At 53.2% G+C, this 23,984-nt stretch overlaps 8 protein-coding genes across 8 annotated transcripts; 4 read left to right on the forward strand and 4 right to left on the reverse strand.

The window, feature by feature from the left end:
* Positions 1 to 1,954: 1,954 nt before the first annotated feature.
* On the reverse strand, positions 1,955 to 3,895 carry SETTUDRAFT_18242 (uncharacterized protein; the record flags this gene model as incomplete). The annotated part of the gene is made up of 3 exons (XM_008021871.1): positions 1,955 to 2,126; positions 2,178 to 3,364; positions 3,416 to 3,895. The coding sequence occupies 3 exons, from the start codon at positions 3,893 to 3,895 to the stop codon at positions 1,955 to 1,957; spliced, it is 1,839 nt and encodes a 612-aa protein (XP_008020062.1).
* A 1,421-nt stretch (positions 3,896 to 5,316) lies between these two features.
* On the forward strand, positions 5,317 to 6,349 carry SETTUDRAFT_162253 (uncharacterized protein). The gene is made up of 2 exons (XM_008022535.1): positions 5,317 to 6,168; positions 6,225 to 6,349. Exons 1-2 carry the CDS (start codon positions 5,349 to 5,351, stop codon positions 6,323 to 6,325), a joined length of 921 nt encoding a protein of 306 aa, XP_008020726.1. The 5' UTR covers positions 5,317 to 5,348; the 3' UTR covers positions 6,326 to 6,349.
* Positions 6,350 to 7,130: 781 nt separating this feature from the next.
* SETTUDRAFT_40600 (uncharacterized protein) lies at positions 7,131 to 10,853 on the forward strand (the record flags this gene model as incomplete). The annotated part of the gene is made up of 7 exons (XM_008022088.1): positions 7,131 to 7,151; positions 7,208 to 7,315; positions 7,373 to 7,548; positions 7,614 to 7,740; positions 7,787 to 8,382; positions 8,430 to 8,846; positions 8,894 to 10,853. 7 exons carry the CDS (start codon positions 7,131 to 7,133, stop codon positions 10,851 to 10,853), a joined length of 3,405 nt encoding a protein of 1,134 aa, XP_008020279.1.
* A 934-nt stretch (positions 10,854 to 11,787) lies between these two features.
* SETTUDRAFT_30097 (uncharacterized protein) lies at positions 11,788 to 13,751 on the reverse strand (the record flags this gene model as incomplete). Its single annotated transcript, XM_008021997.1, has 4 exons — positions 11,788 to 12,110; positions 12,179 to 12,885; positions 12,963 to 13,272; positions 13,313 to 13,751. 4 exons carry the CDS (start codon positions 13,749 to 13,751, stop codon positions 11,788 to 11,790), a joined length of 1,779 nt encoding a protein of 592 aa, XP_008020188.1.
* A 1,323-nt stretch (positions 13,752 to 15,074) lies between these two features.
* Positions 15,075 to 16,580, reverse strand: SETTUDRAFT_162257 (uncharacterized protein). Its single transcript, XM_008022536.1, has 2 exons — positions 15,570 to 16,580; positions 15,075 to 15,516 (listed from the first exon to the last, which is right to left on the reverse strand). Exons 1-2 carry the CDS (start codon positions 16,527 to 16,529, stop codon positions 15,154 to 15,156), a joined length of 1,323 nt encoding a protein of 440 aa, XP_008020727.1. The 5' UTR covers positions 16,530 to 16,580; the 3' UTR covers positions 15,075 to 15,153.
* A 539-nt stretch (positions 16,581 to 17,119) lies between these two features.
* SETTUDRAFT_113430 (uncharacterized protein) lies at positions 17,120 to 18,532 on the forward strand (the record flags this gene model as incomplete). Its single annotated transcript, XM_008022537.1, has 1 exon — positions 17,120 to 18,532. One exon carries the CDS (start codon positions 17,120 to 17,122, stop codon positions 18,410 to 18,412), a length of 1,293 nt encoding a protein of 430 aa, XP_008020728.1. The 3' UTR covers positions 18,413 to 18,532.
* Positions 18,533 to 18,999: 467 nt separating this feature from the next.
* Positions 19,000 to 22,959, forward strand: SETTUDRAFT_133267 (uncharacterized protein). The gene is made up of 3 exons (XM_008022538.1): positions 19,000 to 19,990; positions 20,156 to 20,496; positions 20,559 to 22,959. The coding sequence occupies exons 1-3, from the start codon at positions 19,195 to 19,197 to the stop codon at positions 22,953 to 22,955; spliced, it is 3,534 nt and encodes a 1,177-aa protein (XP_008020729.1). The 5' UTR covers positions 19,000 to 19,194; the 3' UTR covers positions 22,956 to 22,959.
* Positions 22,960 to 22,987: 28 nt separating this feature from the next.
* On the reverse strand, positions 22,988 to 23,941 carry SETTUDRAFT_178071 (uncharacterized protein; the record flags this gene model as incomplete). The annotated part of the gene is made up of 2 exons (XM_008022539.1): positions 23,628 to 23,941; positions 22,988 to 23,546 (listed from the first exon to the last, which is right to left on the reverse strand). Exons 1-2 carry the CDS (start codon positions 23,774 to 23,776, stop codon positions 22,988 to 22,990), a joined length of 708 nt encoding a protein of 235 aa, XP_008020730.1. The 5' UTR covers positions 23,777 to 23,941.
* Positions 23,942 to 23,984: the final 43 nt, after the last annotated feature.

The raw sequence follows: 23,984 nt of genomic DNA on the forward strand, positions 1-23,984 counted from the left end.
CACCTAGATAGTTCACCAACAAGTATGCTAGGTGCTGTTGAAAACCTAGTTAAAGGTGCGACTACTATTGCGCATGAGTTGGTGTTAGTCAAGAAACGGGTCTCTAAGCTTGAAGCAGCGAATGAAGCCGCCACGCGAAGGAGATCACACAAAAGAAAGCGGCTACAGAAAGGAGAGACCCTAACGATTAAAGAAGGAGAGAAACTGGCAACTCTAAAGGAGTCTGGGGCGCGTGGTAGTGGGAAGAAGGCAAAGAAGGGAGAGAGCGCTGAAGTAGGCGAACCGTCGCAAAGGCGCTGTAGACGCTGCGGTGAGACTGGACACAACTCGCGCACCTGCAAGCAAGATAAAGAGGTTAATTCTGAATAGATTAGCCTTTTCTAATTTCAATTTACTGTTGTTGTTGCGCTGTAATGGTTGCGCAACGGTGGTGAGGTTGATGGGGGCTTGGCATTTTCGGTCACTCGCTATTCTCGGCCACTCGCTATTCTCGGCCACTCGCTATACTTTGACGTTATATAATTTAAAGTAATATCTCTTATTCTTTAAGAAAAAACATAAATGTCCTGTTAGCTAGGGCGTCACTACTTATTATTAGTAATCTAATGTAATCGGCGAGGTAGAAAACTTAGCTAAGCTAATAACCCTAATAATATGGGTATCAGCGCTATAGTAAAAATAGAGTACATGGGATAAACTTGTAGCTAATTCTAGAGCCATCCGGCTTACCCTTGGGGGAAAACATTTAGTAAGGTTTCTGCTTATACTTTGATCTTATTAAGCTTAAGTCACACTACCATCATCTCGTATGGATGACTTTTCTTGCTACTTTTGGCTGGCGGATTACTCTCTTGGGCAAACCTAGTGATTGCCATGAACTGTAGGGTTCCATAGCACTTCTTCACTTCTCTGAATTTTAAGGGTATACATGTATAGATATCGGCTTCCATTGCTTCTATGTCAAGCTCACCTGGCGACGAGATTACGATATCTAGATTTTTTTCCCTTGTCGTATTGTCCTCTCATGCTGCACGCAAGTAAAGCTCTCTAGATTCTATACAGTGGGACTCTTGTCTGTGCAACAGCCTCGAAGGAACCGTGAAAGCCTCGATGAATTCGTCGCTTTGGTATACTGTGATGATTCAATGGCTTGACGGGGCTATGCCGCTGGGATGGTTGCGTTTGATGGCAAAGTTTATTTACAAAAAAAAGAAACTTCCACGGATGCATACATCCTACTTGGTGTTATTAATCCGTTAATACACATGGTTTACAATTAAGTCAGAGAGTGCATGGGATTTACATAAAAGATGGTTAGCAGCTCGTGGCAAATGACCAATGGGATTGTCTCGCTCCAGCATACAAGGTATAACATGCGTAATGATATCTCCATTACGTGTGTTGATGCCCGAAGAAATACGGTGCTGCCCCTTCTGATCAAGCAGGTACATGCCAGGTTGAGCAGAAGACCGGATATCCGCTGTCGATAAAAAAGGCAGAATAATTCAATCATGCTTCATTCTCAACTTGAGCAAAGAAAATCTAAGATACAGTTCGCATTGCCTTGATCAATATGGGAGTAATGCCCAAACTCCCCAAGAGTCCAGACCACAGTGTTTTTCTTTCGAGACAAGAGTATATCCGATACATTGCCCGAAATATCATTTCATCCATTGGCGCCGCTAGCCTCGTCCGTCGTGTCAAGTCAACGCCCAATGAAAGTAAACATCCCAGCCTGGATCATCAAGTTCGTTACACAAAAAATGCAAAAACTTTGTTTCAGACCAAGGAGCGTGTGCTCAACGAGTGAATGATCTAGGCCACACAGCAATGAAAAAAGAAAGAAAGGAAAAACAAAAATTATTCAAAAGTTGAGTGGTTTTACTCGAACTGGTATCAGACATGTGCGCCGTAACCACCGATCCATGCAAAAAAAATTTGGTAGCGAGAACAATCAGCCAGCGAGCTTGTTGTCCTTGGGCAGTCGCTGCAAGGCTGCCTCAACATCCTTGTGATCAACAACGACGCCGCTTTCAGAACAACGGGCCTTGGCACGAAGCTCTGAGCACAAATTGTCGATATCGATGGTGCCATCCTTGAAGTCTGGGCGACTTGAGAGCTTGTCCCTGTATGGTGTTAGCTGGTTGTTGGTTAGTATGTTGGCAAAGTGCACTGACCAAATCTTGTGGCAGTTGAGAAGCGAGTTGACATCCTCGCCTGGAACCACCTCGTCATCGCCATCCTGTCCATCCTGCGCACGTTCAATCTCCTCGAGAGGGTTTGGCTTTTGTACAGCGGGCGTGTCGCCAAAGTGGAAGGGACTGCCGTAGCCCGTGTTGAGGAAAGCATCATTGAAGAAGCCACCAGTGAAATCGCCGTCGCCGACAATGGCGTTTTGAGTATCTCGGTACTCTCCAAAGAGCGTGGGATCGAATTGACCGCCGTTTTGGGTCGCGAGGTAGTCGATGCCGCTGAGGGCAGGCGTGGGTGATTTGGTGGATAAGACTGCGGGAGAAGGTTTGTCGTCAGACTGGGACATTGCACGAGGCATGGGATTACGAGGATTGCCGCAGGCCATGTTGAGTTTTTCGCAGAAGAGCACCTCACCTTCGGAATTTCCATGACAAACATAACCGTCTGTAATTGTGTCCGTCTGCTGGTTGGGCGAGGTGTGACTTGGTTCTGGCGATGTTCCACATGAGGAATTTTGGTTGGTGGGCGACGTCGACGACGTCGACGGCGAGTCTGAATGAGTAGACGACCCGCTGTTGAACTGGAACACACGGGATTGCGAGCCGATGGAGCTTTCGGTGTTGCTACGGGCGCTGCCTTTGTTTAATGTGCCCGAGTTGAAACCAAAGAAGCCGTTCAAGCTGCCCGAGCGCTGAGTCTTGTTCCCCGTATCGATTGGGGCGGGAGAGTTGGTGGTGGAGCCGCTGGCTCTGCTGGACGGGCTGAGGACGGATCCGGTACTGTTTTGTCTTCCTGATACACTGGATGAGACTGATGGGTTCTTGTTCTTGGCCAGCGGGCCGTTGTCCAGCAGCTGGGTGCCTGGAAGATTGCCAAATCGTGGGAACTCGAAAGAAAAGTTATTGTTTCCATTGGTGTTGAGCATGGAGCTGAAGCCTCCAGCGAGAGGAGCGTTGCGGATTAGGCCGCTGCTGTTCATGGACAGGCGTTTGCGGTACTCTCGGAGCTCCATTTGCAGCCTTTGCACCTGCGCTCGCAGCAAACCGTTTTCGTGGTTGGTGGCGTCAGAAGCCTTTTCGAGTTCCTGGACCTTGGTCTCGAGATCCTTCAGGTGCTTCTCCTTGCGTTCTCGGAATGCGCGTTGAGCGGCACGGTTCTGGGCCTTGCGCTTCTGTGGCTAGAGTTAGTTGAGCGCGTCGAAGTGTCCCCTGCTGATACCTACCGTTGTGGGCTCCGAAGTCAGTGGCTTGCGACCCGGCTTCTTGGCCTGCTTGTCTTCACCCTCGCGGCGCTTGCCTCCTCCTTCGTCGTCGTCGGCATTCTCGTCGCCCGGGCTCTTCCGCTTCTCGCTCGAGTCGGCGGGGGTGTCGCCAGGGAGCCCGCCAATCATATCGCCGTCGGGAGTGTCAAAGTCGAAGGCGTTGTCGCCGTCGAGGTAGTCGATAAACGGGCTTTCTTCCATGGCGACATTGTTGAAGTTATTGGTGGCGGTGGATTGTTGGGGCGAGGTGAAGTAAGCGGGGTCCAGGAACTGGGCAGCGTCCATGGGTTGCTTGTTATCGTTTCCATTTTCGAGACCCGCCGAGAAGAGATCGGCCGTATTCTGGCTGTTGGAGGCAAGGGCGGCCAAGAGGAGGTCTTGCTGGGTGGCGTCCAGGTAGAAGGGCGCACCGTTGGGGAAGTCGTTGGTGGAGCCGGCCATTGCGAAGGCAAAGGGGAGGGGAGTTGCGAAAGGCCGTAGCGAGTGGTCCGGGGCGTGGGGCGGTGCAGACGTGCAGAGGGTACGAGGGGTCGCCAGGCAAATGGAAGGCAGAGGTGCGACAACAGCCTTTGGCGCGCGGGGCCAGGGCGACTGCGGAGAGGGGCAGGAGCCGATTGTGTGTTTGCGTGTGTGTGTGTGTATGTATGTGTGTATGACGCAAAAAAGAGTCGAGGTATGTAATAGGTGTAGAGCAGCGCGGTGGCAGCGTGCACGGTGGATCAGGCGGGAACGATTGCCGGCAAACGGCCGCTGAGCAGGTTAGAAAGGGCCGAAGTGAGGGCGAGATGGACGTGGTTCCGTGCGAGTGGCGCAGGCGATGAGAGGGACACGGGGGAAAGCGGACGAGGCCAGGAGGGAGAGCGGTATTGGTATCGTGGTGCGGCGAGGACAGAGAGGACGAGGAGGAGCAATGGGGCTAGACAAGGCCGGGAGGGCGAGAGGATGGGGGGGGGGGGGCAGAGAGGGCTTGGTAGGGCAGGGCACCCTTGCGGGCCGGCTAAGGCGACTTTTCTCAACGCCGCGCGTGGGCGTGTCGAGGCGCGGCGGACAAGAGGAGAGGGCAGCAGAGGACACGCGAGGGATGTCACTGGCGGGTGTTGTGGCAGTACAGTATGTGGTTGATGGGATTAGCCAGAGGGGAGGGAGGGAGGGTGAGATTGTGCGGCGGCGGCGGCGGCGGACGAAAGTGGCCGTGAGACGGGCGGGCAGGCGGCGTGAGCAAAGGGCGCAGCCGCCGCCGCAGCAAAGGCGCGGTGCGGGCGTGGGAAGCCTGGGGTTGATTGATAAGCCCTGGGTGGGGTTGGGGCAGAGAAGGCCATCGAAGATAACAGTCACAGTCACAGTCACAGTCACAGTCACAGCAGCCATGACGGCCGCAGCCCGTGTAGTGTGTACATGGACATGGTGCGTGTTAGCATTCTTCTTCTTCTTTGGCGGCATGCGCGCCCGCTGCTGCGATGGAGGCGGAAATAATATGCGTGCAGGGCCGAAGCAGACGCGGCCAGGCACCAGCCGCCGCCGCCTTAGCATGAAACCGCTCGCCATGCCATGCCATGCCAATGCACCTCTTGCGGCGACGAACAGCGTGGCTCTGCCGAGTCTCTGGTGTCACGTCGATTACCAGTCTACACTACGTACTTACATGCTGCATGCACATGTATCGCTGTACTTATATTCTGTCATGTCCGGTGCATCCATTCCCTCCCACATAGCGCTGATCGGCCACGACGCGGAGAACAAGGGTTCGCGCAGTGGGGCGCTGCCAAGACCCGAGCCTGCCTTTCCAGGCGTCATCCTCAGAACGCGACTTCCTCACCTGACGACCACCTCGACAACAGCAACAACAACAACCACCACCACCACGCCCCGCACATTCACGCGTCCCGCCGCAGCCATGGCCGACCACGTCAAGCAGACCAAGAACGCCATCAACGCCAAGAAGCAGGAGATTGCCCAGGAAGAGGCCCAGCGCGCAGAATGGGCCGACCAGCTGGCCCAGATGGATGCCCTGCTGCACGACGCGGGCGCATCCGACGACATGAAGGCCATGCGCGCCGAAATGGTCGACTCGATTGCTGCCCACGATGCCAAGCTCGACCGCCTGCGTCCCGAACTCGCCGCCCTCGAGGCCCAGCTTCCCCACGCCCCGCCGCCCGCTGAGTCTGCCGGCCCCAAGTTCGACCCGGAGAAGCACCCCGTGCTGCGCAAGGCCATGGAGAAGCAGGAGCCCGACAAGGCCGTCAGCTTCAGCATTGGAGACATGTGCGAGGCCCAATGGACCGACCGAGCCTGGTACAAGGCCAAGATCCAGAGCATCCTCGGGTCCGTCTCGGCCCCCAAGTATCTCGTCCGCTTCATCGAGTACGACGACACCATGACCGTCGACCGCGCCGCCGTGCGTCCCCTCGCCACCAAGCGCAAGCGCGAGCCCGAAGCCGCCGCCGCCCAAGCCCAAGCCACGGCCCCTTCGGCCCCCGCCACGTCGACTTCGCACGTCATTTCTGGCCCGGCCACCCTGAACCCCAACGCGCAGCCTGCCCAGAACAACGGTGCGCCCGAAGACATGGCGGCGAAGAAGCCCAGCCGCGTGCCCACAAAGGGCACGCTGAAGAAGAGGGCGTCTGCCTGGGCCGATTTCCAGAGCAAGGTATCCAAGAAGGGCATTGCCAAGAAAGAGTCCATGTTCCGCACCAGCACTGAAGCCGGCAGCCGAGGTGAGCATTTGCCTTTCTCGCTGCGCTTGCACGGCCTCGTCGCTAACCACCAGCAGTCGGCTTCACGGGCTCTGGCAAGGGCATGACTGAGACGCACAAGCGTCAACGCTACGACCACAAGGCCGACGCCGACAAGGACGACGACTACCCTGCCTAGCCTACGCACCCTCGGCGCCTCTGGTATGTAACCATGTCCTCCACCATGTCTCCATGTCTGAATCTCTGGCTTACATTGCCCTTTGGCCGACATCAGACCTAGACACATCCAGCCCATGTGGCTGCATACAGAACCCGCACCTGGTCGAGCCTTGCCGCTCGGTCCCCCCCTTTGGCCCAGATGGTCCCTTGCTGACTTGAAGCAGGCCTCGTCGCATACATGGCTTCCCCCATAGCACCCGTGCATCGTGGCGGCGTTTGCGGCATCTGCATATTCTTGGTATGATCTTGCTCGGCACACACTAGCTACCTGTCGGGTCATGTCACTAAGCACGATGCGCTCGATAGGCGTTCGATACTCTCGCAAAAACGCCTGTCCTGGCGGCGACGATGGCGCTGTTTGCCGCCTTGACGAGACGTCGAGGCGTCAGGTAAGACATTCCCCGGTATATTATCTATTCCCGTGTGCCTGTCGCGCACAGGGGCCACGGCCACGGCTCGTGTGCGTGCTTTGCTTGATCTTGCTTGTTATGTACATAGCTGCGGATAGTCTGAAAATGTGATGCATGCCTTGATTTGATTGCATGTGCTGTGGTGAAATGCGTGGTGCTTCTGCACATGCCCTGCCGGCTGCCCCGCACCCTCTCGCGTCGAGTCCGGGCGGCCACTTCACCCCCACGCCCCCAGCCCCAAGGCCGCATGTGCGTGTGCATGTGCATCGTTCGCGACGCGACAGTCAACAAACAAGCCCAAGGCATGTCGCAGCGCCATTCCAGCCCCACTGCATTGCCACACGCGCATTCACCATGGAGGCGGATTGGGACGAGGTGCGGCTCTACCACGACGATGCAGGGCAACCACATGGTGGCTGACAGCTCGACAGCTAGCAATCGTCCAACTCCCACCCCCCGGGCCACATCTCCCGCCCGTGCCCATCTCGACCTTCGCCTTCGACACGACCCAGGAGCTGCTGTGGACAGGCAACAACCATGTGAGTACGTTCGCACGCGGCCGCCCTGCCGTGCCTGGTGGCTGACGATGCGCCAAGGGCCGCGTCACGTCCTTTTACGGCCCTCACCTCGAGCGATACACGTCCTATCGAGGACACGCACCTCCCGACGGGCCCGTCAAGCAATTCCTCTTCTCCGACAAGGGCATCCTCTCCGTCGCCAAGCAGAGCGTCCACTACTCGCACCGCCGCGGCCTCACCCACTGGCACCTGACGTATGTTGCCACCACCCCATGCCGGGGCTGCACCAGACGAACCGCAGTTGACAATCTCTGCACAGAAGCCCCGAGTTCAAAGACCTGCGATGCATGAACTTCACCTCCAAGGGCACCCGCGAGATTCTCGTCGCCGGGTGCCAGGATCACATGTTCAAGGTGGACGTCGACAAGGGCATCATCACAGATACGGCACGTCTCATGCATGCTCACAACGAACACGGCTGACCGCTTGCAGCTGCCTGCCGACGCCCAGTATACCATCATGAAGCGCGCCGGCCAATATCTCTGCGCTGCCACCAAGAACGGCGGCATCCACATCATCGATTCCAACTCGCTGTCCGTCATCAAGGTCTTTGAAGGCCACACAAGCAGCATCAGTGACATGGACGCAAAGGGCGATTTTCTCGCAACATGTGGCTGGTCGCCTAGGCAGCAATTCGCCTTTATGCTCGACCCCTTTACAAACGTCTTTTCCCTCAAAACGCTGAAACAACTACCTCCAATCCCCTTCCATACCGGTGCAGCCTTTGTTCGCATGCATCCCCGCATGTCCACTACAGCATTTATAGCCTCGCAAAACGGTCAGATGCAGGTCATTGACCTTATGAACCCAGACTCGGCGAACCTGAGGCAGCTGAATCTCTACGAATCCTATCTGACTGGCTTCGAGATGGCGCCGTCTGGCGAGGCCGTGGCATTGGTCGACTCCAACTCCCATCTCCATCTATGGGGTTCTCCGGCAAAGGTCCACTTTCCAGAATACAGCAACCCAACAGAGACTGCAGACCACAACATTCCACCACCCCCGACAATGGATTGGAATCCGGATACGTGAGTCGACTCGACAGCAGTGTTGTGCTTTACTGACCATGGGACAGCCCATTGAATACAGTCGGCATGCCCTACTACAAGGAACAACTGCTCTCAAGCTGGCCAAGTCATCTGGTCTTTGAAGTCGGCGCCCCTCCCCCAAAGATTGACAACGCAATACTCAACAACATGACGCGCGCTGAGATTGGCTTCTTTGCCAAGAATCCAAAAACAAAGCGTAGAAATCAGGCTGAAGCAACGCGGCACGTGGACAGAGTGAGCGAATCACTGTCCGCGCCCAAATTCCTGAGCGAAAAGACCCGGGCTTCGCAGTCCTTGACGGAACCCGACTCAAAAGTTACCGAGACAATGGAGACGCTGACTGATCTGCACCTCGACGACGTGACTAGGAGAGATGTGCCTGCCATGTATGGAAATGTCGAGATCAAGTACAGCAAGTTTGGTGTCGACGACTTTGATTTTGCGTATGTCTTGTTCCCACGGTGCTTTTCCATGACCTAACACAATCTAGGTACTATAATCAGACATCTTACTCTGGCCTTGAAACGCACATTACCAACTCGTACGCCAACTCACTGTTGCAGATTCTCCGCTTCACGCCATTGATCCGAAACCTGGCGCTCCAGCATACTGCATCTCCATGCCTCTTTGAGTCTTGTCTTCTCTGCGAGCTGGGCTTCCTGATAGACATGCTTGAGAAAGCTGCTGGGCTCAACTGCCAAGCTTCCAACTTTCTCAAGACGTTCAGTGGGCTTTCAAACGCCGTTTCATTGAATTTGCTTGAAGAGTTTGCCCCAAATGTGGCCCTCGCAAACATGATTCAGAACCTGAATCGCTTCCTGCTGGAGAAGATATCGGACGAGTTCCGGCAGATGCTGCCCAGCCACCCTGGACCATCCGCAATGGACCAGGTTCTGGAGACGCAGGCCAGAGCAAGCATGCGATGCGCACAATGTAACAACGAGACGATCCGCGGGGGTAAAAACTTTGTCAATGAGCTCGTGTACCCTGCCAAGCATGTCATGAAGAATACTCGGATACCACGCCCTACATTCTCGCAGATCCTAAAGGCCAGCGTCGAGCGACAAGACCAGACTAGGGGTTGGTGCACAAAATGCAATCGCTACCAGCAAATGGTACAACGCAAAACCATACAGTCGATTCCTGGTGTGTTGATGTTGAACGCAGCTATTCAGAGCCATGAGGCGAAGCTGCTGTGGTCCATACCCAACTGGCTGCCACAAGAAATCGGCATCATAGTAGATCAGGGCCAATTCTTCTGCTTCGAGGGTCAGGACTTGAAGCTCCACCTTCAGCGTGGCGTGCATCAAATCATGGTGTACGAGCTTGTCGGTGTCGTTGCGGATATCAATAGCGGAGAGCACCAGAAACCGCATCTGGTGGCGACCATCAACACGGCGCCGTCATCACGCGAACAAGACCACGAGGACAAATGGCACCTTTTCAACGACTTTTTGGTGAGACCGATACCAAAGGAAGAAGCTCTGCGCTTCGAGCCAAGCTGGAAGCTTCCGTCGGTCTTGACATTCCAGCTAAAATCGGCCCGCAACAAGATTGACGACTCCTGGAAAGACAACCTGGACACATCCATTCTGTATCGCTGGTGGTCATCCAATCCGACACCCGCCGAGTCCAAGTTCAAACTGCTCGACCATGCTGCGGAAGCGCCACGTCCTGGATATCCCGTCGCCATTGACGCCGAATTCATCCGATTGCAAGCCGAAGAAATCGAAATGAAGGCCGATGGCACGCGGCAAACTATTCGCCCTGATCGCAAAGGCCTCGCACGCGTTTCTGTCTGCCGCGGTGAGGGTGAGCATGCAGGCCTCCCTTTTATTGACGACTATATCGCTGTGACCGAGCAAGTCGTGGACTATCTTACAGAGTGGTCTGGCATATCTCCCGGTGACCTTAATCGCGAAACGTCGCCCCACGCGCCCGTCTCCCTGAAGCATGCCTATAAGAAGCTCTGGCTGCTGCTCAACCTGGGCTGCGTGTTTGTAGGCCACTCACTCGCAAACGACTTTCGAACAATCAACATTCACGTTCCCAAGAATCAGGTAGTCGACACTAGCAACCTGTGGTTCAAGCCTGATTTCAAGCGCAAACTGAATCTGAAGTTTCTGGCTTGGTGTGTGTTGAAAGAGAGTATCCAAGAGAAGACGCACGATTCCATCGAGGATGCAACAACGGCACTGAAGCTGTGGCGCAAATGGCAGGAGTTTGAGGATGCGGGCGTCTTGGAGCAGATGTTGAATGATGTATACGCAAAGGGAAGCTTGGTTGGTTTCAAGGCTCCAGGTAGCGGAGGCAAAAATGTCGGAAATAGTGGTCATGGTGCAAAGCCGCCGGCGGGGAGTGCCAACGACACGCCAGAACCCATGACAACACCAAAGAAGGGGGGCAGCCAGTTTGGCAGTGTAGGGTTCCGCAGTCCCCTCCGGCGTTAGCAAGATACAGCGTTCAATGTTATTATTTGTGTTGATAGATTTTACCTTGATCGTCTCCAGCCCCACGTGTAACCACTGTCAATAAAAGCGTCTCAGCTCTTGAAAGTATCAACACATGACTGTACAGACGTTGGTTGTAGTATAACATGATGGAGTATCCACCTTTCCTGTTCACTCTGTATGTCATCGCATTTATGCTTAGCAGATCCATTGATCCATTTTTCTATCAAATGCCTATCGCTCGTCTCTGGAATTCCACAGGGCAGAGAATTTCACAAGCCAAAAGAATCCCACTCCAGTACGCAGGAACTACCATCATACATAGTCCAAAAGCATCTTGCAACTTGTCCCCGGGTGATTTCATAAAATGGCATACTGTCTCCGACGCAAATCTCCAGTGCGGGCTCGGACATGGGTGAAGATTTGCTTGCCAATGGCTATGGCCTAGGTCTATTTGCCCATCATCTTCTCGCAGTACATGAGCTCTAGAACGTGCATGGCTTTGTCATGAGATTTGTATAGCGGTGTGATGCAAAGAATCAGGTTAATTGAACGTAACTTTGATTTTATTGGCGAGATATGGTAAGCTTGGAAGCGACACGTGGGAGATGCCATCACGTATCTGTGAATGAAGGTTTGGTCTGACGCGTCTCGTGGAGTAGCCGATGAGGGTTTGTGGGTATGGTGATGCGCTAGGTGGTGGTTTACAGGGAAAAAGCGTCAGTTAGGTGCTCATACGATAGCACAAAGTTGGAGGGCGAAATTTGGAGACAGTATCCAGGGTCTTGAAAGCATACTACATACGTGCAGAACTAAACAATCTGTATAGATCCAACTCTCCAATAACCGTTTAGTCAAACATAATTTCAAGCCTATCCATCTATCTTAGCAACGTCCTCGAAACGGTATAAACAAGAGCAACAAGTAATCGAATCTACCCCTTCTTCAGAAGCCCCTCTGCAACATCTCTCAGTACAAACTTCTTAATCTTGCCACTGCCGGTAAGCGGCACCTCGGCATCGCAGTCCTCTCCTAGCCAGAAGATGTGAACTGGTGCTTTGTGTCTGCCGAGCACTTTCCTCACCCACGCTTGTACCTCTGGTAGATCTGGCTTGTCTGTGTGTGGCTCGTGGAGGAGAAATGCAACGGGGACTTCGACGTAGCGTGGGTGGGAGACGCCGACGACGATGGCGCGGGTGATGGATGGATGTGCGACGAGTTGTTCTTCGATTTCGAGGGGATAGATGTTTTCACCTCCTGATCGCCGTATGAGTCAGTATGTGTTCATGGCAGCGGGAGTAGAGCAATAAGTAAGACAGACTTACCCCTGATGATGATGTCTTTGAATCGACCAGTAATGGTACAATACCCATCTACGTCCAAGACTGCCTCATCTCCCGTATGAAGCCAGGGCTCCCCATATTCATCATTGATGATGAGTTCAGCCGTCTTTTCTGCATTCTCCCAGTATCCGCGACACACCTGGTACCCGGCGATGCAGAGCTCGCCTCTGACGCCGATGGGTACGACGCGGTCGTTGCGGTCTACAATCTTGACTTTGGCATGGGGCATGACAGTGCCAACGGTAGTCAAGCGCGCATGTAGCAAGTCGGTAGTATGTGCGTTGAACACAGTGGGACTCGCTTCCGTCAATCCATACGAAGATGTAAAATCCGTCATGCCTAGTTCCGATACCATGCGCTCCATGAGCCACTTGGGGACGGGGCTCCCAGCCACAATGCCAGTGCGTAGCTTGCTTTGCCAGCCCGATGGGCGTGGCACGTCCATTATTGACTCCATCATTGCAGGGACGCCATGTAGAGCGGTGCAGTTTTCTGCAGCGATGGCGTGCATGCATGCAACGGGGTCGAAGGCTTCGGCGGGGAAGACAATGGTTGAGCCGTGGGTTAGTACGGCGAGAACACCGAGGGTGAGGCCAAAGCAGTGGAAGAGTGGAGGTGGGCAGCAGAGAGTATCCGAGGGGGTAAGTTGCATTCGGTCGCCTATGAAGCGCGAGTTATTGACAAGGTTGCTGTGAAGTGGCGCACATGTCAGCTAAGTTCCAAGACAGGTGTAGAGGCTGTGGGAAAAGAACTAGAGACGACTCACTAATGTGTCAACATTGCTGCTTTTGGCTTTCCCGTACTTCCACTGGTGAACTGCAAGTTGGCGACGTCGTGAGGGCTGACTATGCCGTCAAAGATGTCGAGGATATGTTCTGGGATGTGGTGCGCATTATCAATAAAGGATGAATATGTAGTGAAGGATTGATGTTGGCCTCGTATGAGGCACACAGCCTTGAGTTCTGGAAGAGCTGAGACTACGTCGTCTCGACTCAGTCTTTCTAGCAGCGGAGTATTGTCAAAACGAACAATGTTGGGCGTAGTGAAGAGGATCCTACACTCTGCTCTTGTTAACGCTCCAGTAGCTTAGACGCAAGATTAGGAAAAATGACATACTCGTATGTCTCAAAGCAAACTCCATCTCTGTCGAAGTATATGTGTTGTTTAGGGTAACGCATATTGCTCCAACCCTTGCACAGGCAAAGAATAGTGCAATGTATTTTTCGCAGTTTCCACTCATGATACCTATTCTATCCCGTGGTCTTACACCTTCTTTCAACAATGCTCTTGCGAGCAGGCTCGACTCTTCCCATAGCTTTTGGTAGGTCCAGCGTGCGCCAGTCCATGGTATGACGACAGCTTCATTGTTGGGGTAGCATAAAGCTTGCTTTTGGAGTAGTTGAGAGAGGGTTAGTTGAAGGAGTGGTGGATCCAGAGGCCCTGTGACAAGGGAAAGATTTGGGTATGGTGGGAGAACATAGGGGTCGATCTGTAGGAGTGTTTGGTTGAGACGTTGGAGTGCATCATGCTGAGGCTGGTCGTATATTTCCGCCATTCTGCCGCAATGTCCTTGCCAAGTCTTTCTTTAAAAAAAAAGATGATCGGAATTCACCAAACGACGGCGGCCGGTGAGTATGTCGGAAACTAAGTCTTGAAAAGTTCCCGTGACGGTGAGTTTGGATAGAAATTGAATATGATACAACAGGAAAGAAGCGGCTGTACACGATAGCCTTCCAAAGCAAGCAGACAGCTGGAGCTGCAATCTCAAAGCGCTGATTTTGGGTAAAACCGCTCACAGCAGCACTGCTGACGACTCATAGGAGAGCTTCGCCGGAGACTCGGATCTAAGAGCATCAGATAACCGGGCCATTTTGCGTGGTCTTACTGTCCGTTTTCCGGAGACACGAGGGAAATTCGCAGGTGGCAGACACGCGCACAAGGTGACGAGTCGCCATGACATGGTGGGCTTCGTCGACCCACCACTTGCAGTCCTGCTCCTTCGCGTATGTTGCACCTAGCCGGGCTAGAACATGCTCGACAAGGGCCGTGGGGTGACAGATGGATCCCTAGGTTGCAGAAAGGGTGATCGTCGGTGGCCAACATAGTGCCGTCCAGTCGAGCCGTAGCCTGAGGACGGCTAGTGACACTCCCGCCCCGGTCGCCTCGTCCGGAAGAGGCCGGACATCCATCTCATCTGATAAGATTAGTCGTGGCTCGTATTTGGTGCGGTGTCGGTGAGAGTCGTGCGTGGTGCATTGGCGCAGCAAAATTTTATCAGATCAAAAGGAACGATTTATCAGATGGAAATTGGGGGTCGTCTGGCGCGCCTTGGCGTGGAGATGCGCCGGCTGGGGACGAGGCCAAGCGGCTGGGCATGCGCTTGCGTGCGTTATCAGATCTGCCGGCCTGCCGAATCTGGGACTGTCACGTCATGGCGACACGTTGAGTAAATTTTCTCGCGGAGCAATGCACCAAGTTGAGGCAGCGAGTGGAGTGCCATGTCATTGTGTTGGCTTGCTGCAATGTCGTTACGTGTTGCAATCCACCACACTGCTGCACACCCGTTAGTCGTGGGCTACCATGCGACCCGCGAATTCACGCCATTGGGCCGCTCAGACTTGCGCGCCCGGCCCCTTTGCTTCTATACGCCAGTCGGATCAGATAAAAAAATTTGCGGTTAATTATCTGATCCTTCTGCTGCATGGGGGATGTGGTGGGCCAAGGCCTCTTCCGCCGGCACCTATTCCAATAATACAGCCATGCGCAAACTGTCTAATGCGCGGCACAGGCCGTACCCAGCGTGAGGGGAGAACGGCCATACCAAGGAACACGTGAGTGTGCGGTAATTATGAAGACATGCACAGATGACTGGTCAGGATGTCAAATAAATCGTATTGCGGTGTATAGTGACTGCCGAAGCTATCGGGAGGTATGGAATGAGAACGCTGCGTAGTAAATTACAATTTGGCGAGTGCGTCAAGGCTTGGCCTGACTTTTTTCTCTCCATCCCATTTGAAGGGGCTGAGAGTGAAGAACTTCTCACGGTTGACCATCATGAGTGCACTTCTCTTGTGCGGGAGGTCCATGAGCTTTTCGACGTGAAATCCATGGGCAAAGTCGTAGGCTAATACCGTGCTGCTTGTTGCTGCTGGCTCCCCGACCAGGTTCCATGTGCGCGGCTCGTCCAGGAACATATAGTGCATAAGACCCGACCACCAGGCCGAGACACGGTACGGTCCTCTGAATCTCACATCGCCGACCAGGGAGTGCCGTCCACGATCGTACGGCGACGACTGGTAATGGGCACCCATATGGTCCTCCTGCGCCCGGATTAGTACGTGTCTACACAACGCCAAGGCAGAAAATAACGTACCATTGCCCAATAGACTTCAAAGTACGCGAATAGAATGTCGTCAAACGCAGCAAACATTGTAAGCACGTGGGGATCTTCATGCAGCTTTCGAAGATACTCGCGGTGTTGGTCAAGGGTTCCCGTTTCATTCCAGCCAGCAGCAACCCGTGGGTCATTTTGCCACTTGTTGAATAACCGAAGATGCTCGTCGTTAGTGTAGTCGAGAGCTACCATGGTGAAATGCTCCTTCAAATGCGGTATCCATCGACTGTAGATGATGGACCCTGGTTCCGGCTTTGGCTCCCGCACCGGATGCATCGTGTGCCGCGGCACGGCTGGAAATTGAGTCGATGGTGCATTTTGGAATGGGAAGGGAGGATAATGTCTGCTGGCTGGCTTGCCGGAGGCATCGAGATGTGGGGCCCAGACTGGTCGACTTCCAAATGGACATGCAGCACCCTGCCAAAACGTGCCTCGCAAAAGAAGATGGCCGTCTTGAGGGGCATCTGCTCGTGACGGCTGGGGATGTGGGTGAAATAGGCCAGTGACATACAAATCACGAGCCAGGGACTGCGAGTCCTTGCCAGCGAGAACGACGCGGAAGTTTTCGACTAGAGGATGCAGCGAGACCAACGCATAAGCGATAAGCCAAAGCTGTGGAACCGTCGGTCGATCGCCCTCCCAAGTAACAGCAACATGGGGCGATCTTCGAGCGCGCGCCCAAGAACTGTTGTCACCTAGTGGTGGTACTGTGTCGTGGCTCGGTGAACTGATATCACTGAATGAGACGGTTTCGCTGTGCAATACAACCGGCGGGCTAACTTCCTTGCCCGTGGAATTTTCTGGGGAGAGCCTAATATTGTAACTGTTAGGCTTGCCCGCAGGGGCAACATTGGTGATGGCATAGGCGGTAAGATATGGATGAGGGAGCTTGAGAAGAAACGGCTCACTGGCCGTGGCTGGCTTGTTGTGATGTGCCATTTCTCAAGAGTGAATAATTCTGCAGCCCGGGTAATGGCGGCAGTCGATTGTATAAATGGCGCTCTGGTGCGGCGAGATGACGCTGAAGGTATTCGAGATGAATACGACGGTGTCCAACGGATGTTTAACCGAGGTTGTCCCCTGACATCTGGGCCAGCTTAGACCACGGAATACGCAGACTTAGATGGATTCGTTACCCGTCCGTAGGCAAGCTACGCTAAGAATTACGTGGGCTGGTGGTAGCACGAAGAAAGTTCCTAGTGTATGGCTGATCGCACCATGTGGACCTTGGTGTGGCACCCTCAATCCATGCAGGCTGTCGTATGTCGTATGTGGCCCGCATGACCCGCGTCGTGTGGCGCACACATGCCGGCCACGCTAGGTCTCGGTGACATCGTTACTTAGCATGCATGTCGGTCGACCTGACTGTTGCTGGCCAATGCGCGGACCTTTTCGTTTTGTGTCTGAATTATGCAGTGTTGCTGGTGTGATGTGAATTTAAGCGCTAGTGCTATATCACGGTTTCAAGCGTACCATTTGAATGCAACAGTAGTCAATTTCTCCTCTCAGTCCATTGTCCTTCATCTAAGATGAATTCAACCACAGAGTCAAACAGCACCATGGATACGGCACCAATCTCAGCGACAACTGGTTACGACCTCGTCTGCATTGGCTTCGGTGCAGCACAACTAGCAACAGCCATTGCGAATCATGAATCCCGGAAACCATTGAAAGTACTGTTCATCGAGAAGAAGCCATCGTTTTCTTGGGGCTCAAATTCGAATTTGTCGCGGACACGAATGGAAACGCCGTTCATGTACGACCTGGCAACGCTTCGAAACCCGAGGACCGCCTTCAGTTACGTCAACTACTTGCTGAACCGCAGGCGTCTGATCGAGTTTGCAAACTCAGATCGCCTCAATCCTTTGAGAGAGGAATTTGTCGACTACATGAAGTGGTGTGCTGAGCACTTCAAGGACGAGGTGCGCTACAGTAGCGAAGTCGTTGGAGTAGCCCCAGAAGCCGAAAGAGACGTCGTGCAGGGTTGGAAGGTCGCCATCAAAGATAACACTGGAAAGACGTGGGTGGTGCGAGCAAGAAGCGTCGTTGCGCCATCTCCAGCAAGAACGAGTGGGCCTGGCGCACCACCATTGCCAGCTACAGATTTCCTAGCTGGTCAGCGCATCATTCCCATGGACGACTATCCTGCACGAAGGAACGAGCTACGAGGTCCCCACGAGCCACGGCTGAACGTATCGGTCGTCGGCTCGGGCGAGAAGACGGTGGAAGTTTTGGACGATCTGCTATCCTGCCCTCGCCTGGGCAACGTCACAGTGGTGACGGAAAATGCTTCGCTTGCACCATTGACGGTGCTAGACAATGCAAAGCCACCACAATCTCAGCTGTGCTCCCTCTGGGGGAAGCCGACAAGTTGCCAAATCGCACCTGTTACGAACGCACCAGAGCTCGTCCAGACCATCTACATGCGTGCGTATGAGAAGCAGGTGCAGTCCAAGGGCGAGTTCAGACTGCGAGTCATTATCGGAAAAGACGCGTCTGCCGCGTGCTCGGGTTCCGACTTCATCATCCGGGATACAGCGTCAAGTCCCCTGTCCAACAATGTATTGTTCCAGAGCATAGACACGCTGATCCTGGGCTGTCGGCCGAAGGGAGAGAGTCTGGAAGAGGTGCAATTCAAGCGCGGCGCAACTGCAGAAAGCTGTCAGCTGTGGCTGGTGTCATCCAGGTCAGAGGGTGGGCGGACGCTGGCCAAGGATATTGCATTAATGGCGGGAGAAATTGTGCGCAAGGCGTCCACAGTGACAGAGTCGCAGGAGGCAGGCAATGGAACAGCGTCGGCCCAGATGCAGGCAAGGATGTAGGATAGAGAGGCGACGAGGGGCGACGAGGGGCGACGTTGGCTGGCGTCGGTCCAAAAACGGTGTAGCGCTAGCGAAATTTTTATCTGATCAAAGTAATCTACCCACATCCGGTGCACGGACCGTCTCCGATTATCGCCCATGGCCTGCCAAGTGCCTCGTCCTTCTCCACTCATACACCTCAGCCCACATTGGCACTATGCATTCGCCTTCACGTGATGCCGTTCCCACTGAACACGATGCGAGCCATTTCCAACCGCGCGGTGTCGATCCCGGCCCTCGCCCCCGAGGGGCCACGGCGCCCATCTGCCCTTATGCGAGTCTCCTCGCTCAGCTTCATGAGGGCACACGGCGACAGACACCTCCTTGTTAGCCGCTGAACATTCTTTGTATGTCCGATGCCCATCAGAATGCCCTCGCGGGCCTCCATTAAGCCCTTTTTCGGCTTCCTCCACCTTCTCTTTTACGCAGACCCGACATGGCTCGACAAGATACTCGTCCTCGTTGGCGCCATAGCTGCCATAGCTGCAGGCGTACCCTTTCCGCTCATTGGAATTGTCTTTGGGCAGCTGGTCGACGAAATCAACACAGCAACGTGCGACAACCGGGCCGGCAATCACACGGGATCTGAGCGATCTATCACTCCCAAGATTCTCTTACTGGTCTATATTGCTATTGGTAGCTTTGTCTGCATCTACACGCATCTGGTATGCTGGAACTTGGCATCCCAAAGACTAGCTCAGCGTGTGCGGGATCGCTACCTTCGAAATCTCCTGCGACAGGATATGGCCTTCTTTGACAATCTTCAAGCCGGTGAAGTGTCCTCCCGTCTCAATGGTGATATCCAGGCAATTGAGAGTGGCACTGGTGAAAAGGTCGGCGTTGCTCTGACATGTGTATCCTTTTGTATCACTGCATACATTGTTGGTTTCATCAAGAATGCAGCGATAGCCGGTATGCTCGTTTCTCTGATCCCTGCATTCCTGCTCATGGCGACGATCGGTGGATACTTTGTGGGAAAGTACAGCGCCAAGATGGGCGAATCCTTTGCATCTGCCAGTGCCATCGCCTCTGAAGCCCTCAATCACGTGGGTCTCGTTCATGCCCTGGGGGCCAGCACCAGACTTGAAGAAAGGTTCAAAGGGCATCTTGAGAATGCCCGCGAACAAGGCATCAAGAAATCCACGGTTGCTGCAATTCAGGCTGGACTCCTATATTTCATCGCCTTCTCATCCAGCGCGCTTGGATACTGGCAGGGTAGTCGCAGAGTCGCAGATTCTCTCGAGGGCAAAGGTAATGCGACCATTGGAGAGATTTATACGGTCACATTTATTCTTCTGGACGGCGCTATCGTTCTGAGCCAGATCGCACCCATGCTGCCACTTTTTGGAGGAGCAATTGCTGCATTCGGACGCTTGCGAAAAGATATTGAAACTCAGCCTACCATTGATAATACTTCGACTGCTGCTGAGAAGCTCACTAATGTCAACGGAGCCATCGAGTTCCGCAACGTAGCCTTCACGTACTCATCCAGACCTGATCACCCTGTGCTAAACGGCATTTCATTGGAGTGCGAAGCTGGTATGTACTCTTTTTCTATTAACAAATTGCATGCACCCACCCATGACGCGGTGTACTATCAAGATCATCCAACCTTTCCGAGTAAAACGCGCCACACAAGCTGTTCTCGACACAGTCTCATGATTTCAATAATGTAGTTATATACTGACTAAACGGCTTCTGCAGGTAAATTGACCGCAATCGTCGGTCTTTCCGGAAGCGGAAAGTCGACGGTGGCGAGCTTGATCAGCCGGTTCTACGATCCTGACTCTGGGGAAGTGCTCCTTGATGGCCGCAATATCAAAGACATCAACATTCGAAACCTTCGAGGCTTCATTAGTCTCGTGCAACAAGAACCATCCCTCTTAGACCGTTCTATTCTCGAGAACATTGCTCTCGGTTTAGTCAATTCTCCGCCTCATGCTCATCTGGAGGAGACTCTACTGAGTGGAATCCTCGCCAATGTCGCCGAGGATGTACGAAATGGAAGTCAACTCAGTGAAGCTGCAGAAAAAGCTGGTACAAAGGTATGGTACATCTGTAGACACTCTACTGTTGATAAACACCGCGCTAACAAGGGCACTTTCAGATTGTGGAGATTGTCAAACTGGTGCAGCACGCTGCAGATCTTGCTGATGTCGCCATCTTTATCGATCGCCTGGAGTTTGGGTTCGCAACCCCTGTGGGTTCCAGCGGAAGTCTTATTAGTGGGGGACAAAAGCAACGTATCGCCCTTGCTCGAGCTCTTGTCCGTGACCCTAGGATCCTTATTCTAGACGAGGCTACCGCAGCCCTGGACTCTGCGAGTGAACAACGTATCCAGACTGCCATTGAACGCGCTTCTCAGGGTCGGACTGTCATCTCAATCGCCCATCGACTATCCACCATCAGAGCTGCCTCTAAAATCATTGTCATGAAAAAGGGCGACATCTTGGAACAAGGCACTCACGACCAACTCATGGAACTGAATGGATCATATGCGGACATGGTTCACCTCCAGACAGTCAAGACAGAAGACGGCCCGTCCAGCTCCCGGGCCAGTTTGGAATCGCACGATGTTGATAGCCTCTCGGATGAGAAGCAAATGATGAAGGCACAAGAAGCCAGTACCGTGCCTGGAAACGACGTGTCCACACCCGAGCCTGCTGAGCCGACCAAAGGTGCTGTGATTGCTGGCTCCATCACCAAAACAATGCTTCCTTTAACTCGCCCATATTTGCTCATCATATTGTTGGCATTCTTTGCGGCCTTAATTGTTGGCGGGCAATATTGTGGCTCTGGTCTTCTATTTGGTAATGTCATGGGCCTCATGTCTCCTTGCAACAAGCCAGATTACATCCGGTCACGAGGCGAACTGCTTTCCGGGCTTTGGTTTATGCTAGCCTGCATCGCATTCCTAGCAAACTTTACAAGTTGGGCATCGTTTGGACTTCTTTCGGAACGACTTATCTTCAAAGTTCGCAACTTGTCGCTACAGGCACTACTTCGCCAGCCTCTGCAGTGGCATGAATCTGAGGCGAGGAGCCCATCCATGCTACTCGAGTTCATTACCAAGGATGGTAATTCACTAGCAGGCTTCAGCGGTTCCATTGTAGGGACTTTGTTTTCTGTTATTGTAAATTTTGTGGCCGCCATCGTTCTCTCTCACATCGTCGCATGGCGGATTGCGATCGTATGTCTTGTCATAGTGCCAATACTCCTGGGTGCTGGCTACATGCAGCTTCGCGCAATTGGGCGTTTTGCCGTCAAGCATGCTGGGGCTTTTTCGTCTTCTATCGGAGTTACAATCGAAGCCGTCTCGAACATCAAAACGGTGCACGCTCTCTCCGTCGAGGATGAGATCATAGAGACGTACCGAAGATCACTCAAAGCCCCGAGGAAGGAAATGATACAACAGAGCTTCAAGACTAACGTCTGGTTGGCTGTCGCCAACTCTTGCGGCAGCTTCATCTACGCCTTTGCTTACTGGTGGGGCTCGAAGAACATTGTGGAAGGGAGGTACACTCAGACGCAGTTCTTTATTATCCTCATTTCAATGCTGGTTTCTGCGCAGCTCTGGGGTCAATTGTTCACGCTCGCCCCTGAAATATCCAAGGCCAAAGGCGCTATAGCGCGCATATGCGGGCTCATTGAGCTGGGAAAGGATGCAGATCCTACATCTGACCCCAACTTGGAGGTGAAAGGGGGTGACATCGAGGCGATAGCCGAGTCCACTTCATCAACATCAACCCAAGGGGGTGCGAGAGTTGTGTTCCGAGACGTTGGCTTCTCCTACCCAGCCCGTCCCGGCGTTCCTGTCTTAACATCATTGTCACTCTCTATACAACCTGGTCAATTCTGCGCCCTGGTAGGCCCCTCTGGCGCTGGGAAGAGCACAGTGCTGGCTTTGTTGGAACGACTCTATTTGCCATCTACAGGCAGCATTTTCATCAATGGAGTAGACATCTCACGTCAGCATGGCGCATCTTTCCGGGATGATATTGCTTATGTTCCACAAGAGAACATACTGTTCCAAGGAAGCATCAAGTTCAACATTGCGTTAGGAGCAAAGCCGGGGTACACGCCATCAGATGAAGAGATACATGAAGCCTGCAAGTTGGCAAACATTCACGGCACCATCATGGAGCTTCCTCAAGGATACGATACCGAGTGCGGCTCCAGTGGCAATCAACTTTCTGGAGGGCAACGCCAACGCCTCTCCATCGCCCGAGCTCTTGTACGCAAGCCGAAATTACTTCTCTTGGACGAGAGTACGAGCGCGCTTGATGCAGAAAGTGAAAAGGCACTGGAACTTGGCCTTGAACGCGCTGTCAAGGGTCATGGAGTCACTGTTATTGCCATTGCACATCGGCTGAGAACGATTGCGAGAGCAGATGTCATATTCCTTGTTGAAGCAGGTAAAGTAGTAGACCAAGGAAGACACGATGAGCTTGTTCAGCGGAGCGAGAGTTATCGTGTCAATGCTCTTCATCAAATGTTGGGATGAGCGCTATGCAACAAAATATCTTTTACATGTAATTAATCCAATGCCAATTCTACAGCTTCTGGTAACATCTTTTCTCCACCTTCGGGGAGCCACACAAACAGAGGAAGTTCGTCGTCTGATTTCGCATCATCGCCATTCACTGGCCGGTCGGTGTTGGTCACGCGCCTCAGAGTCTCTTTCAACCTCTTACAGCCTACTTTTTCGTAAAACTTGATTCCCTCTTTCGAGCTCTCAACATAGACTGGCAAGCCAGTCTGCCGAGAGATGGTGGTTCCATAGTCGAAAATCAACTGGCCGACGCCTTTTCGCTGAAAGTCGGGATGGACCGCCATGACATGAGCATAGATGTACTTTTCGTTCATCCAAAGCTTCTCTCTCGCTTCCCAAAGAGGGCTGATGAGTGCCTCGGCTTGTTCACGCTCTTTTCCTTGCAGCCAGGAGAGTTCGCCACGTTTCCAGTCGCTGGGCGTAATGTATACGTCGAAAAGGGCCATTCCAACTATTCTGTTGGTCTCGGTGTCGACACATTTCAGAGTGTACTGCGTCTGACTTGTTTTCGACCAATCCACCACATGAGCCGTATGTCCCTTTCTTTGACAAAATCAGCCCATTTTCGGGGATAACCTTGAATAGGAATGTAAAAGGAAAATTACGCAGGATTGAAGCACATACCGGAACTCAGAATTGGGATCGGTGAGATCAGCCTCTGTGGCTGACGGGAACAATGCACGTGTGACTGCATTATTCTTGAAGGCTGCAAAGTACACATCGTACACAGCACTGACATCGGGTGTCAGGGCCGGAAGTACTACAAAGCCCATGACTGAGAGATTTCAAGGCTCGCAGATGTCAATCACAGAAGGGACGGGAGATGTTCTAGACCAGATTGTCTTCTAGGAAAGATTGGAATGTATGGTGAGACCAGTAAAATCTGACAGCCGCTGTGAATACTAGTCGTAGGAATGCACCATCACTGTCACAATGGCATTAACCACCGACAAAAGCTAAACGGTGTGCAACAAATGCCGA

The sequence above is a fragment of the Exserohilum turcica genome (assembly GCF_000359705.1).
Source record: "Exserohilum turcica Et28A unplaced genomic scaffold SETTUscaffold_1, whole genome shotgun sequence".
Taxonomy (NCBI): domain Eukaryota; kingdom Fungi; phylum Ascomycota; class Dothideomycetes; order Pleosporales; family Pleosporaceae; genus Exserohilum; species Exserohilum turcicum.